At 43.1% G+C, this 16644-nt stretch overlaps 1 protein-coding gene across 2 annotated transcripts in view; it reads right to left on the bottom strand.

The window, feature by feature from the left end:
* Positions 1-599: 599 nt before the first annotated feature.
* Positions 600-16644, bottom strand: part of PRDX2 (peroxiredoxin 2) — a 34783-nt gene continuing 18738 nt past the window's right edge. The window contains exons 4-7 of one of the 2 annotated variants that reach the window (XM_077470393.1): positions 6414-6536; positions 6171-6301; positions 1226-1368; positions 600-838 (exon numbers count right to left, since the gene is read on the bottom strand). In XM_077470393.1, the coding sequence (XP_077326519.1) occupies positions 788-838; positions 1226-1368; positions 6171-6301; positions 6414-6536 (448 nt within the window). In that variant the 3' untranslated portion in view covers positions 600-787. The remainder of the gene's footprint in view (positions 839-1225; positions 1369-6170; positions 6302-6413; positions 6537-16644) is intronic. The other variant, XM_077470394.1, reaches the window with a different exon arrangement.

The raw sequence follows: 16644 nt of genomic DNA, 5'->3' as shown, positions 1-16644 counted from the left end.
TTGCTACAATTCTGCCCAATCACAAAATGCAAGCTCAGGTGCCACGTTTTTAAATGGCACCTTAAATCTGGTGTGGTTTTATCATAGTTGAATGACAAATTGCATCTTGTGAAGCTTGTCACCCAAAAGCTGCTGCTCCTTTTTAGGCCAACAAGCTTCACACCATGCAAATTGTTGTGAAGTACAACTGCACCGAGTCTTAGGTGCCATTGAAAAGAATGACACCTGCACCTGTGTTGTGATTGCAGACAGAATCACAACACATCTAAGATGTCCAGGTGTGAACAGGGCCTAAAAGCAGAATCTCTCCCGCCCCCGCCAGATTCAAAGCAAATTTGTCAGGCCCTGCATTCTAGCAGCAATCCACTGACTGTCTGTCACCATCTTTCATGTCATTGGGACCATCACTAGTGTGGGAGCCCAGGCTGGCATGTATTGCATTCTTAAAGGATATGCATGGCAGCCTGGGCTTCCATAAGATGGACCACCACTAGACATCTTTTAACCTGCAAATGAAATGCCTGGCATTTAAAGAAAAAGTGCTGGGAGCCAAATACACACCATCACAGAATACTGCTAATGCACCAAACACACAGGACTTCTAACAACATTTTATTGAAGATGGAAGAACTAAGTGCTTTTGCCTCCAGAACATGGAGGGGTGGAGTGTCAGCATGAATACAACAAAATCAGTGCAGGTCAGGGGGTCCCATTGTCACAGGGATAGTCACATCATATGGAGTAGCATTGGCTTAGTTGTTTGCAGAGAAGTATTCTTTACTTTCCTTCACACTGGGCTTGATGGTGCTGCTGCCGGGCCTCCATCCGGCAGGACAAACTTAAAAAAAAAAAAAAAAAACGACAAACATGCTGGTTAATGAATGGCTTGAGATGTATTACACTAGTTTACTTTCATTAAACAGCTCTGGGAGCTAAAAGCTTAAGCCGAGGACCTATGCATGAACAAATGTAATGCTTTAAAGATCTTATGTGACTACCCTTCCTACTCAACCCATAATTCTACACACCTGTGTACCCTTTCCTTGTAGAATATGCAGCATGTCCAACATCCTTTCAAAAACTATGTTCTCTATACTGAGTGCTGCAGGGTCTTTCAAGGATCTAGTTCGTTAAAACCTCCGATCTTCAGTGCACAAAATTGCTTTAGAACCAAATGTTAACCTAAACCCAATTTGTAGAAATTATAAAAGTAAATGCGACTTACTGGCAAGTCATTTCCCCAATAATCTTTCAGGGCAGCAGACGAGAGATCATGGATCCTCCCAACAGGAAACACATCATAGAATTCTTTAAAAGTAGGCCTCCACTCGCTCCTTCTCAGTTGTTGTAGAGAATCTCCAGCCCAAGCTGAAACAAGCAAATATACATAACATGCATCAAAAAAAAAAAAAATATACAAGTGGTTATTGCTGTCCTGAAAGACTATTGGAAAACAAGTTACCGGCAAGTCTAACTTGAAGTTTTCCCGAAATGTCTTTCAGGACAGCACCAGAGAGTAAAATGAGAGCCTTATCCCATTAGGGCAGACAACAGCCATTAAGACTTTTCTACTAAAAGCCCAATCACCTGTCAAGAGGTCCAATTTATAATGGGCAAAGGTTGCCAGACAAGTCCATGAAGCCGCTTTGCAGATTTGTTCAGGGTGACACCAACTGTCCAGCTTACCGCAAGAGCTCATGTGGAATGAGCATGAATACTGACTGGACTATTCTGACCACAAATGGTCTAGTCCTTCAAGATGGTCATTAACCATCTAGCAATGGTTCCTCTGGTAGCATATTTTCTCTTACCACTGGCATAAAACAAATCAGGAATCTGAAAGCCTAAAGTTCTTTGGTGGCTTCAAGGCAACTTAAAAAACTGCCCTCTTAAAATCAAACTTATGAAATTTTTTCCTGGAGCAAAACATGGAGTATAATCTCCCAAGAACAATTCTGGACCGACGCAACCTTTGGTAAAAAATTGGGATCTATTTTCAGAACAATTCTGTCTGAAAAACAAAGGATTGCCTGATGGACAGGGCATGAAGCTCACTGATACTTTGTGCTGTTATAGCTACTAAAAAGCCCATTTAAGGTGATCAACTCAAGGGATGCTGAATGCATAGGTTCAAAGACCCTCTGGTCAGAATCTGTAGCACAACAGAACCTGTCCCATTTTGGAAAGAAACAAATTTCTAGCTGGTCTATCGGATGAGGGCTCTGACGAACTTAGCCACGCAAGGTTCTGCCGAGATTACACTCCAGGAATACCCAGTGCAGTGACCTGTACCTTGAGGGTACTGACCACAAGAACTATCTGGGCCATCTTGCAGGAATTCCAGAACTAAAAGGAACGGCCTGACATAGCACACCAAAAATACTTTCATAACTTTGAAATAAATTGCTCTGGTTAACTTTTTTTCTGCCCGATAAAACCCAGCCCATTGGAAAGCCCTCTTGAAGCATGGCTGAGATTTAGCATCACTATCTCCTGGTGCATTAGGAGACCCTGTATGAACAGGTCTGGTCTCAGTGAAATATGCCAATAAGGTTCAAGCTGCATCTGAAGGGACAAAAACCAGGCTCTTTAGGAAGATCCAAAGGATAGGATTGTAATCCTCATTCTTATCCCTAAAGACCTGAGGAATAAGCTAAGGGGAAGGGGAGTGTCACAGGTGAAACTTCCAACTGGGCCAGAGGATCTAAGCCCAGGGGAGTAGTTATGTCCAGGTTAAAGAATTGAGGCATCTGTGTATTCCGAGTCAAAGATCTACCTGTGGCTCTTCCCACCCTCCACATTTCCTGATTAAACTGAAGATTTCTGGGTTCAATGACCACACTGCATCATGTACCTGGTGTCTGAGAAAGTATCATTTTATTGAGTCCCTCTTAGACGGCCTGCAGACAATAGTATGTGCTCTGCCCATTTCAGAATACTTCTGAGAGAATGCTGCTTCTGATGCCTCCATCAGTTTAGGCAAGCCACTGCTGTGGCGTTGTCTGACAAGATCTGTACATGATCCCCCTGCACTTCCTGGGTAAAAGTTAGCAGGGCCATCTCCATTGCTTTCAATTCCCTACAATTTGAGGGTTTTATGGCCTCTACCCTGGACCAATCTGCAACCCCAGAAGCTGGCATCTGAGGTTATCCTTACTTACCAGGAAAGACTAACAAAGCCACTCAAATCTGTCTGGTTCTTCCAAATACTCCTCACGGGACGTGGGAACTATCCCGCGAATCTAGTTGGTGACCCCATGCTCTCAGTATAAAGCTCTGTAAGGGTCTTAAGTGGAACTATGCCCACTGAATTGAAGGTATGATTGTTAAGGTTCCCAAAGCTGATGTGATCTTCCCGATTGTTAGAAGCTAGTTGGACTGCTGAACAGATGTTACCGTTAACAGCTTCCCCTCTGGAAGGAAAATCTGCTGCTCCACCGAGTTGATCTGATAAACCCCCACCCCCCCCCCCCCCCAAAAAAAAAAAAAAAATAAATAAGTCAAAGAACCAGAGCTCTCCTCTAGGCTCAAAGGCACCATAGCGTCGACCACCACCTTTTTAAAACACCCATGGAGCAGGCAGGCCAAACAGGACTCTGAAATGTAGGTATAGCACTTGTTTCCCCAAATTTAGCCAGCCTGAGAAATTTTGGTACCAGGCAGCAATGGTTATGTGGAGGTAAGCATCCTGCAAGTCCATTGATGGCATAGAACACCCTTGGCTCAGGAGGCTTCTGACTGGGAAAATAGAATTCTGAACCCTGCTTGACCAGAAAAGACTTGTCTGCTGTACGGTCAAAGATGGATGCAAACGCCAACCCAAAATATCTGCAAATGGGATGTCACAGCCTGTTTGATGCTGCATCCCCTGGCCAAGTCTTAAGCCACAGGGCCATTCTAGCAGAATTTGATAAAGCTGCAGATCTTGCTGACATTCATAGTTTCTTCTAAAGCATCTGCAATATATGCCACCGCTGCCGATAAGGGTTGCAAATGAATACAGAATGTTTAATTTGGGGGGGGAATCTACTGTAATGCAAGATTTTAGCTGAATGACCCAGTGATCAATTTCTAGCACCATTTCCTTGCCATAGCCAGCTTCAGGTTTATAGTTGACTGCCAAACTCTTGTTTAACCCCTTCCTCTTATCCATGAGTTTTTAAAAGGCGCCCACAGCTTCAAAGGCCAAGTCTGTAGACTTTGAGAAAGGCTGCATCCAACAGGAACTTCATTCAAATTAGAATCTGGATCTTCAAACCTTTTGTGGGTCCGTGAAAAGAAAGGTTTGTCCCACTGCGGTCACTTTTTGAAATCTACCAGACATACATAGCCATGCAGGGAGAGCTGAGAGCCCTTCCTCCATCTCCAAAAGTAGCATAAATTACCTCAAGACCTCCCATCTCTAGGGACGTCTATTTAGAAGCAGCGTCAGCCTCATCCTGAGGAGAACCCACAATAAAAGAAGGAGAATTGGCCTCCTTAGAAGCAGAGCTTCTTGCTGTATCAGAAGCAACCTGTGACTCTGGGGACAGCTGAATGACACTAGAATCCCCTGAATCTCCAAGATCTTACCCAAGGTTTGCCCAAAAGGTAGCACAAAGCTCATTCAATAGTTGAGATTGAGACAAATAGACAGGGACATCTTTTTAACCAAGTCTGCGATACAAGTGGCACAGAGGTTTGGTCCAGGATTCACTCATCTTTTCCTTGAAAACGGGACATCTTTACAGGCTGGACAAATCTCTCCGCTTCCCTGTGCCCCACCACCTGAGAAACCAAAAAAGGGGGTGGTTTTGATAGAGAGCCACAACAAGTACAGACTTCGCTAGTCACTTACTTTGGCCTTACTGGTGCCTGCCCCCTGTCTGTAAAGAAAACAGATTCCTAATCCAAAAGCTCTGCTGCGCTGGACAGGAGCATAGGCACCAGGGAGACCCTGCCCCCTCCAGCCAGAAGTCTCACACCTTCCAGAAAGCTTTAACAGCCACCAGAAACATGTGTCCACCCAGCAACAAACCCTCATTTTGCTCCAGCATGGGGCTGGCAAGCAGGATGCGAGCACAACCCTGCCAAAGAAAGCATGGGGCAGCACAAAGCACCATCCAGAGGTAAGTGGGAGGATCAAAGGCTCCCACGGAGGGAAAAATAAATCTAAGTAACATGTCTCCCAGAAAAGCCCTAAGAGGTCACAGCTGACTGGAGGCGTCCCTGCCAGGCCTGAGGAAACAAGTTGAGGCCTCCTTTTAACGAATTCTATGATGAAGTGTTTCCTGCTGGGGAAGGAGCCATGATCTCTCAGGTGCTGTGCTGAAAGATATATTTTGGGAAAACTCCGTTGATAGATTTAAAGAATATACAATGGTATGGTCTATTTGCTGAATGCTGAAGTGGTGGCTAAGTGATCAGTGAAGCAAGTCTGCATCTTAATCTATAGCGGATTTACAGTAAACCCAGTTTGGTGGTTTGTGCAGTGCATCTAAAGACAAACATGCTGTTGCGAATGTTCCTGTAATGCTCCTGTATTGCTTGCATGTGCTGCTTTGATGATTGTACCCACTCCCCCTGTCCTAGAGACGATGCTTCAGCACAGTCTACTGCAGTCACTACTAAGATATATTGCATGCTGAAATATGAACAAAGCCACAGACTGTTCATACAAAAATTTGAGATCTGCAGAACAAAAACCACCCACAGCTTATTTTGATAGCAGAGATCTGGCAATACCAATCTGGATTTAGAACTGAAAAGATTTCGGTGGGTGCATGCTCGTTCTAGGCCACCTTGAGAAAGGGAGCCACTTTTCATTAAATGCCTCATGTACTGTATGTTTTAAATATAGCATACATAAGTTAATGAGTTTCACTCCATCCAGAGCCTATTCATACCCCCAGTTCCATATAGAGGAGTGAAATGTGTTAGAACTTGTAGGATAGGTAGATCAGCCTGTGTATGCTACATTCCAACATACATGAGGCTTCCTTTCTCTAGTTAAAGCAGCTTTAATGGTCTGACCAGCAACTAGAGGCCTGCACTCTGTCAGGAGCAAACTCCAGTGTAACATTGCTCTTGAATTCTGTATTAATCCCAACCACCCCTAGGTCTACAATCCAGCATATTGGACAGCCATGCAAAGCCTTGACTGGCAGCCATCATGAAAGATTCCAGCTTACCCTCGCCATGCTTGTCAGTGAACTGGAAGGCCTGAACTAGGCGGAGGATCTCATCTACAGAGCGGCCCACAGGCAAATCATTTATAGTGATTTGGCGGAGGATTCCTTTGCCGTCGATGATGAACAAACCCCTAAGAAAGGAAAAAGCATGGTCAAATGCCTGGAATGACAAGACTGTCTACAGCTTTCTGGAAGGTACAGGTATCCGTTTGTATCCTTAACAGGTGTAGCAATATAGTTTACCTGTAGGCAACACCATCATCTTCCTTCAGAACACCATAGTCTTTGGAAATGGTGTGTTTCAGATCAGACACAAGAGGAATGTTCATGGGTCCCAGACCACCTTCCTTGCGAGGAACATTGGTCCTGAAAGTAAAAAGATAAATAAAAGTAAATATATTTACACACACACACGCCTAACTTTGTGTTCAAATAGCCAACAGGCCTCAGAAATCCTAAGTAGGGCAATGGTAGGCAACCTTGGCCCTCCAGCTATGGCGAAATTACAAGTCCCATTAGACATTGCAAGACCCCGTCAATCACAGGCATGATGGGATTTGTAGTTTCACCACAGCTGGAGTGCAGAGGTTGCCTACCCATGTAGGGTAGGTACTAGGAGACCATACACCTTGTGTTACCAGTTGAATATGCTATATGTATACATACACAGTACTGACATTGACCAGGCCAGGATTTGTCCAAGCAAACTCCATTTTAACATATCAAAACATTAGACAGGGCCACCAAAAGTGCAGTAAAGACAGCCTAAAGGAGGATGGTATCAACCCCTGGGAGGCTACACTGCCATTAGACCCTGCTACATCCAAGGCTGCCTGCAGGACTTTACCATATAAGCAATAAAGAAATCCTCAAAGCTTTGTTGGTGCCCAAGTGATGACTCTTTGTGGCTTCCGTCAGCTCTGTTCATGTAGACCAACTGAGGAGGCATTGGGTGAAATTTGCAGAAGAACTAAACAGTAGCAAAAATGCAATACGTTGAGGAGGTATAGGTAGTGTAGCGATGTGGATGATCTTTACTATAATGCAAGTTATTTCAGCAGCAACCCAGTTCTTCCAGAGAAGACATTTAAAACTTCAGGAGGTACAGACAAGATAGAAAGGATACTAATGCAACATTCAGCAATTTAGAAAAAAAGAGCAAGAGGTGGGATTTTAAATGAGGCACACCGAAGCAGATGAGTAAAAAAATAATATCTTCTTCTGTGTGCCTCAAAGTCCCACCTCTTGCTCTTTCTAGATTTCCAATATTGAACCGGATGATGGCGGGGGGGGGGGGGCTTGCAGACGGAGACTTGAACATCCCCCATTACCTCATTTAGAGTCTGAAATTATTCTTCCTCTTTTTGTCACGCAACATTCAGACACCTTCAAAGAACTCAGTTTCTACTGTGACATTTTAGCAATCGGAGGGACTACAATGCAGCATTTTCACCCAAGTTAACGTCCATGCATTCAATAATGGTGTATTAAAATCTAGATCTGTGCTCACATCTAGAATGAACAGCTCAAATATTTCCTCTAAAATACTAGTCTGACACTGGGGAGCAGGGTTTTGATTGGTTGACCAATGCATTGATCTTAACATGACAACCCAACTTGTAATTACTGACAATAGCATGCAAGGTCTCAAAAAAAAAAAAAAAAAAAAAGTTTACTAGGCCAATACATTACCATTTCCCATGAATACCCCTCAAGTCTACTATCCAATATTTATATGGTCCTTAATCATCCCTTATGTAAACAATGTACCCCTTTGAAATGTTCAATTAGATTAACAGGCCATTTCCCACATACCTAGGTGAACTTGTACAAGATTAACATAGCAAAGGGTATTTAAATATTACAAGGAATGGCAGCATTCAGAGCTACTTTGTTGGATTTTGTGATCTGTTGCAAATAATCTTGTGAGCCTTCTTCTATGTTGGGACTCCATAAATGCATTCTCTGGAAGAACTGGGGGGGGGGGGGGGGGCCTCAGTTTAGTAACAGTGTCAGAAGTATTAAAACTCTTTAGAGGGGTGGTGCTGTGTGTCAATGAACTCGAAAAAATGAATTTCATGGCAAGTCAAAAATCCCCTTTTCTCCTTCGTTCCACAGCACTCCATTATTCAGAACCAAAAGGGACATCTCAAAGTATAACCCTATGGTTAGGAATAATGGAGTGCTGTGTGTCAATGAACAAAACAAATCGCTGATCGCCGCCATTTCTAGTAAAAATAAATAAAAATGCTATAAAACTATCCCTATTTTGTAAACGCTATAACTTTTGCGCAAACCAATCAATCGCTTATTGCGATTTTTTTTACCAAAAATATGTAGAAGAATACGTATCGGCCTAAACTGAGGGAAAAAAAAAAAAAGTTTTTTTATATATTTTCGGGGGATATTTATTATAACAAGAAGTAAAAAAATGCGTTTTCTTCAAAATTGTCCCTCTGTTTATAGCGCAAAAAATAAAAACCGCAGGGGTGATCAAATACCACCAAAAGAAAGCTCTATTTGTGGGGGGAAAAAAAAGGACGTCAATTTTGTTTGGGAGCCACGTCGCATGACCGCGCAATTGTCAGTTAAAGCGACGCAGTGCCGAATCGCAAAAAGTGGTCTGGTCTTTGACCAGCAAAATGATGCGGTCTGCAAGTGGTTAAAGGGACAACGGTCCTGAAATGGAAAGAGGCAATTATGCCTCATAGTTTGAACCTGAAAATGCCTACAAGTGCCACCTATCTACACCCACCACCAGTGGTGCCAATCAGTGCCCATCACTGACACCTCATCAGCGTACATAAATGGCAAAAATTACCCCTTTTTCTTTATAACATGTTAAAAGTCTTTTTACATTAAAAACAAACCAGGTGATCAAATACCACCAAGAAAACTATTGGGGGGGGGGATTTAATTTGGGTAGAGTGTTGCAATTGCCAAAATGTATCAGCACTGAAAGCTGAAAATTGGTCTGGATAGGAGGGGATTTAAGAGCCCAGTAAGCAAGTGGTTAAACTATTAGCCATATCCCACAAAATTTACAATAGAACAAAAAAATAAAAAATAAAAATAAAAGAAAAATCAGTTCTAAGGCAGAGTTCATACTTATAGGTGTGACTGAGCACATTTCCAGGGCATCCCATATGTACAAGAAAATGCAAAAAAACAAAAAAAAAATGACTTTTCCAAAAACAGGCCACCATCTGTGGCACCAAGTGTTTGGGGTGTGAAAATGCCATACAAATTGAAACATTTCTACAGGTGTGGGGGTGCCATAATGGCACCACCACATCTGCTAAAGGGCAGCACATTTCTGTTCCATGAAAGCATGCGAGCCGTTGTGCATTTGACATGCATTGATGTCAACATGGCATGAAGCACAGCTCCAGCCACCTAAGAAAACATCTGCCAAACCTGGCCAAAGTCTCTCCTCGGCCACCAAAAACCATGGCCCTTAACCACTTCCCGACCAGCGCACGACGATGTACGTCGACAGAATGGCACGGGCAGGCATATTGGCGTACAGGTACGTCCAATATTCGTTGCCGCCGTGCCATCGGGAGCGCACCGCCGGCGGTGCGCTCCAGCGCTGGTCGGGACCCCCGTGAGTCCGGTCGCGGGATCCGCGGACTCGATCGCCGCGGGCATCCCCGCGATCGTCTCACGGAGCGGCCGAATGGAGGAAATGCTGTATAAACAACATTTTCCCATTCTGCCTAGAAACTAGTGACGCTGATCTCTGCTCCATGTGATTGGAGCAGAGATCAGTGTACACTAAATGAAAGCCCAACCCCCCCACAGTTAGTAACACACCCCTAGGAACACTTAACCCCTACACTGCCACCCACAGGTTAACCCTTTCACTGCCAGTGTCATTTACACAGGAATCACTGCATTTATATAGCAGTGATTACTGTATAAATGACAATGGTCCCAAAAATGTGTCAAAAATGTCCGATGGGTCCCCGACAATGTCGCAGTCACAATAAAAATCGCAGATCGCCGCCATTACTAGTAAAAAAATAAAAAAAAAAAAATAAAAATGCTATAAAACTATCCCTATTTTGTAAACGCTATAACTTTTGCGCAAACCAATCAATAATCGCTTATTGCGATTTTTTTTTACCAAAAATATGTAGAAGAATACGTATCGGCCTAAATTGAGGGAAAAAAAAATGTTTTTTATATATTTTTGGGGGATATTTATTATAACAAAAAGTAAAAAATAATGCGTTTTTTTCAAAATTGTCGCTCTATTTTTGTTTATAGCGCAAAAAATAAAAACCGCAGGGGTGATCAAATACCACCAAAAGAAAGCTCTATTTGTGGGAAAAAAAAAGGACGTCAATTTTGTTTGGGAGCCACGTCGCACGACCACGCAATTGTCAGTTAAAGCGACGCAGTGCCGAATCGCAAAAAGTGGTCTGGTCTTTGACCAGCAAATTGGTCCGGTCTGAAAGTGGTTAAAGTGGAAGTTCAGGCAAAACCTAATGCTAAACCTGCTCAGCCACATTGTAAACCTAATCTATACAACCCTGTAAAGCAAAAGTTGTTAAACTTGCCTATTCTGCAGCAAATCTGGTCCAGTGCCAGGCTGAGCTGTCAGCAGCAGCTTTAGTGTGCAGGAGAGGCAGCCAAAGACCCATAGAAACTACAGGTGATGTCACTTCCCAGCCATTGTTGGTCCTCTCCTGGAAACTGGACCAGATCGGCTGCAGAATAGGAAAATACAGCAAGTTTGCTTTACAGGGCTAGATAGATTAGGTTTAGAATGTGGCAGAGTGCAGGTTTCAAGTTAGTTTTTGCCTTGACTTTCACTTTAAGGAGAGATTCCCCACACAGGACATCATAGCTAATGAAAATCTTTCCCTATAGGGGAAAAAAATAAATAAATAATAATTCAGCATGTGTGTTGTACCATCATGGGAAGAGTCATTTGACTCCTGTGCACTGCATGCAGCTTCAGGTCCTTTATCTACAAGATTGCCTATTCAAGTATTCACTGAAGGCAACCTTTGCTTGTGCATTATCATAGCTTGGTTTGGACTATGAACTGCAAGTGTAGTTGATAAGGTTTGTATGAAGCAGCCCATGCTCCTATATATAGAAATTTGATGAATTAGGTTTGTCATTTCTCCAGTGATAAGGTCTCAATGCCCACAAAAAGCACAATGCCAAGCCCGAGGGTCACCCTGACATTCTCTGCAATGATATCTGTTTATACCACTGAATCTTTACAGGAAAGGAAACTTAGTCTGGGCAATATAAACATGCAATACATCTCAATGCACGTCGCCATGTATTGGCTCAAACTATAAGTGCTCATGCACACGGACGTTTTAAAAAACTGGCTGCAAAGCTAGCTCGACGCCTGGAAAAATAGTCGTTAAAAATGTGATTTTTACAGCGTTTTGCATCGGCGTTTTTAAAGAAACATCTCTTGGCTATAGCACTCAGAAAAAGAAAATATGTTGCGCGTTTAGCGTTTTTACAGCTCTAGCTCCGCGCCACGGAACGCACTGGTCCTGGTTTTTTTTTTTACAGCTTAAAAACGCCTAGGTGGGCATGAAGCCATAGACTTACATGGACAGCCGTTTTTAAGCTGCAAAAAAAGCTCAAAAAAGCAGCTGTAAAAACGTCCGTGTGCATGAGGCCTTACAGTTGATCTGCCAGAAGACATTTGTACCAACCATGTCTCTACTGTACTGAAATCCCAGGCAGTGTTGGCCATGCCCTGTTCTCTACTGCTGATCTACAGAACTCCTCATAAGGGGAGGCAATCTGTAGTCCAGCAGGGGAGAATGCAGACAGGGTTGAACACACTACTTGGGATTCAGTGTTGAGTGCACAAGTGTAAGGTACAGGATTACCAGTGCAAATATAAAAATGTCCCAATGTCACTTAGTTTGGCAATATAGGGTAGGGGTTGACAAATGTGCTTGTTTTTTAGCGTGGTATGGATTGTCAGCTCCCAGGGTAAGGCCACTCATTTTCACCCCCTATCCCCAACTCACAATGGAGCACCCAGTCAATAACGCCAATGAAACGCTGTTACATCAGGGTTATGGGCTGACCGAGAGTAAGGCGGGCAACAGAAGGAACTGGCTGGCACTGACAGGCAGCACTGGCAGGTGACACTATTGGCACTGGTTTGGAAGTGGCAGGTGACCCTGGTTGGTGATGGCACTAGTTTGCACTTATTGACGGTGGCATGTGGAACTGCCAGGTGGCACCATCTTGGAAGTGGCCCTGGTTGGCAGTGACACTAGTTGTCACTGGCAGATGGCACCAATTGGCAGTGGCACTGGTTGACGGTGACACGGCACTGACAGGTGGCACTGGTTGGTGGTTGCAGGTGGTATTGATTGGTGGTGGCACTAGCAGGTTTCACACAGAGCGCTGTTACTGAAATGTAAGGAGCTGTCAGAATTGAGCTTAATGTTGGAATGGGCGGGACCCGGCCGGGACTCAGCTTTCAAACACCAGCCAATCATTGGGCTGCTTAAGAAAAGGGGTGGGGCCACACATAGCAGGCCACCCAGATCCCATTGGCTGGCGTTTGATAGCTGCTGGGTCCCACCCAACCCGGCCGGGTCCCAACCACCCCGACATAAAGCTGAAATCTGACAGATCCTCCTCTGTTGCCTGTCAGTTTCACACACTTCGCGCAGCGCCGCTGTGTGGAGGAGGGAGGAGGACGGCAGTCAGTGTTCATGCACTGCATGTCTGGGGCATCAATAGTGAGTGGGCTGGTGGCAGCTTAGGTGCCAGGTTGCGATTTCTGGTCACATTGGCGATCTGGCGCCTGGGGTTTGTCAAGCCCTGATATAGGGATTACCATTTTAGCAGCTGCTGATGCATTTTATGAATTGATTCACTTCTTGATTTATCACCAATTTACTGACAGAAGGCATCTCATTTACAGGAAGGTTTTGGGCCACTTGATTTCTGGCACTTTACATGGTTTTACACCACTTTTTGGTGGATAGAAGAAGCACTTTAGGAGGAATTTAGTGGCACTGGAGTGATCCCTCACTTAGGACATTCACGATGCACTAGAATTTTTTTTTTATTATTATTATTTTTTTTATATATATATATATATATATATATTTTTATCTTCCATCCATATTGTCTCTATTAATTGCACTTTATATAGTAGGATAGTAAAGTGAGGAATTTAATTGAGGCACGGCACTTTACATGGTTTTGTATAAAACACTGAAAGTGATATTTGACACCAAATGATTGTGGTGGTAGTTAGCGCAATCCATATTGCATGCATATGTCAATTTAAATTTGTCTACTTCTATAGTAATATAGATATCAGATTGCAGCAAACTAAGATATAATCTACTACAAGCAGATCCCACTGTTCATCACTATATAAGTGACTCGCCCGCAATCACATTTAAGAGACCTAGGTCTCTTAAAGATCGCTTAGTAAGAAGCCACTTCATTGACAATTCACTATCCATTAGACCTACACAATTAGGCACATTTTCATGTGGTAACTGAAATGTGCCCATACATTAACTCTGGTAAGGTCAAATTGCCCAATGGTAATTGGTTCCTCCCGAAATTTCGAGTTACGTGTTCTACTCCGGGCATTGCATATTTAGCACAATGCCGCTGCGGAGGCTTCTATATAGGGAAGACTAAACGATTATTTTCAATTCGTATCAAAGATCATAGCAAACCCATTTTAAACAAAAAAATAGTCACGGCCATCAGTAGACACATCGGACTCTATCATTCTTTCGATCCAAATTGGATTAGCTTCACTGCCCTGGCACACATACCTCTGAATTCACGGGGTGGTTCTGTAGATAAATTCCTCCTACAAACTGAAGCCAAGTGGATCTTTACCCTAAAAGCAACGCAATACCCGGGTTTTAACGAAAATATTAGCTACAGATCATTCTTATAACCTTGTTTGAGTATTTACTCTCCTGGGTCATTGGCCTTTGCAATCCCCACCGCTGTTCTCTTCATTGATGGTTTGGTTTGGGGGGGGGGGGGGGGGGGAATTATTTTGTATTTTTGTTTTTTAATTCAAAATCTTTTTTTTTTTCCCCACTCAACTATTTCTTTATTCTCAGTTTATTTTCTAATTGAATATTACTTTTATCTGTGTTTAATATAAATACACCATGTATAATTAATATGTCCTCATGATTATATTGCATCATGATTTATGGTCATATCGGTCCAAAATATGTTCGATCTGTGCTCGCCGATCAAGGATTCCTTACATGGGATCTCTGTAGGTTTCCTTGACCCGTGTTCACACTATGGCGTCCCACCGCTTATTTATTTTTTAACATCTTTTACTTTGCACCACTTAGGCTTGACTCATGATCCCCTGGCCTCTACTTTTGTTCTGGAGGACATATGGACACCCAAGGGAGCCCTCTGGTGTTTTTATCCCCGAGGGCTCCCGTCTTGGTCAGGCCTCTTAGGTGTTCCCTTCATCGGGGCCAATGCCTACATGTCTTCCGGCCCCCCTGCATTCGTCTCATTTCTCCGGTGCGGCGGAGATCCGACGCGATTATCCCACCGCTTCTGCCCATCGGCAGTAACAATTCCGCGGTCCGTCATCCTAGTCAGCCCAACGGTATTATGGGAAATTAGTCCGGGCTCGGCGCGGTGGGCTCCACACATGCGCAGTGCCTTTCCCATTGTGTCCGCATTGAGCCGGTGACGTCAGACGCCAGCTCGATGGATGGGGGGGATTTATATATCAGCGCAATCCCCGTTCCTTGTCAGTATGCTCAATCACACCATCGGCTGCCACGACTGAGTTTTGCTCTGCCTAGCTCTCTGGTAATCCATCCATTTCATCGTAGACTGATATTTTATTTTTATTTTTTTATTGTAAATTCCTGATACTAGTTTTAATCTTGTATTTGTCCCCAGGAAAAGGAATCACTTTTTGGGCAATATAGCCTGGCTCTCCAACCTACCAGGCTGTTCACTCCTCTGGTTACCATCTGTTTTTTTAAATGCATAGTTGGTTTAATAGGGAGGCTTAAAATCACGTCTTACCTGCTACCAATTATTAAAAGGTACATAGCCATTATTATATATTTTTTCTTATTTGACAAATCGCTATAGGTTTTCTCTGGAATCGTTTTTATTTACAGCAAAGAATTTCATTATGTCTTTATGTAATAGCCCATAAGTATTGATTGCCTTTTTTGTAGACTACAATAAATTTGACTTAACTGAGGCTTATGCCCCTTTTCCTCATTAAAATGAGGTTACTGTTACTATTATAATTACCTATTTAGGCTACTAGATATTATTCTTTAATCAATCACCAATTATATATAAAAAAAATGTATTCATTAATTTTTTAACGCTGATTTACCCCCATCTGTGTCCTCCAATAGGCCGGGGGGCCATCTGTTCGGCCGATAGGGTGCACATATTCCATCTATTTGCTGATCCCGAGCACTTAATGACTTGGGTGGCTGTGGGTAAGTGCCATTTTTACCAGATCGATGTTTGTTGGATTGATATCTATTTAGCTTCTTATTTAAGCAATTAAAAATACCTTGAAAAAATTTTTGTTGTTTCTCTTGCATAGTCTAAACTTTTCCCTTTTTTTTTTTTCTTTCTCTTGAAAATTAAATTTGTTGTCAGTTGCACGTTTCCCTTGAAGCAGCACATTGCGAAACATGTCGGGAACAAGTGCGATTATCCTGCCAACACCCACTGCCGGGATCCTTTCAGCTCAGTAATCATGTGTATACAACTGTTTGCATAATTTTGTATTTCTATGTCTTTTTAATGTATATGTAATAAAATAACCTGAATTTTTTGTATATTTTGTGTATACCATTGTTATACTTTGCACCGCTAAAAAAATTCCCCTCTTTTACTCCTTTATTTTTTATAAGATATAATCTGTTAAAACCCTTTTGCACCAGTAATTCATTGGTTCTCCTGTTTAACCACTTGCCTACTGGCCACTATTACCCCCTTCCTGCCCAGGCCAATTTTCAGCAGGGTCATGCACCACTACAAAACTTTTGGTGGTAGTCACTCCTGGGTTAAAAATTAAAACTAAAGTTTTAGTCTCAGTAAATTTCATAAATTAGTCATTTCCACTTCACTGCTGAGGCGGCACCAATATGCCACACTCATGGGCACTGTGGGGGCTGTACTGTAATCAATGCACTGATGATCCATCCATGTCTCCTGTGGGGAGATGGCACCGAACGGCTCTCTGCCACCGATAAAGCCACCTTTGTTTACACATGACTGGCTGTGATTGGACACAGCTGATCACATGGGTAAAGAGCCACATCAGCAGGTCTGAGGTCAGGGTCACACCGTGTCCTAGAAACACAGCACGGCTTCAGCACACCCCTGAGGCCCTGTCCATGCACCCCACTGGCTGTCATTTTACGATATGGAGGGCAGAGAGTGGTTAGCAGTGCATCAAAATGACAGCTGAAAAAAG

Source organism: Lithobates pipiens, unplaced genomic scaffold (assembly GCF_037356315.1).
Source record: "Lithobates pipiens isolate NorthernLeopardFrog02 unplaced genomic scaffold, aLitPip1_a1.2 Scaffold_8, whole genome shotgun sequence".
NCBI lineage: Eukaryota > Metazoa > Chordata > Amphibia > Anura > Ranidae > Lithobates > Lithobates pipiens.
This window is presented reverse-complemented; position numbering and strand designations above follow the sequence as displayed.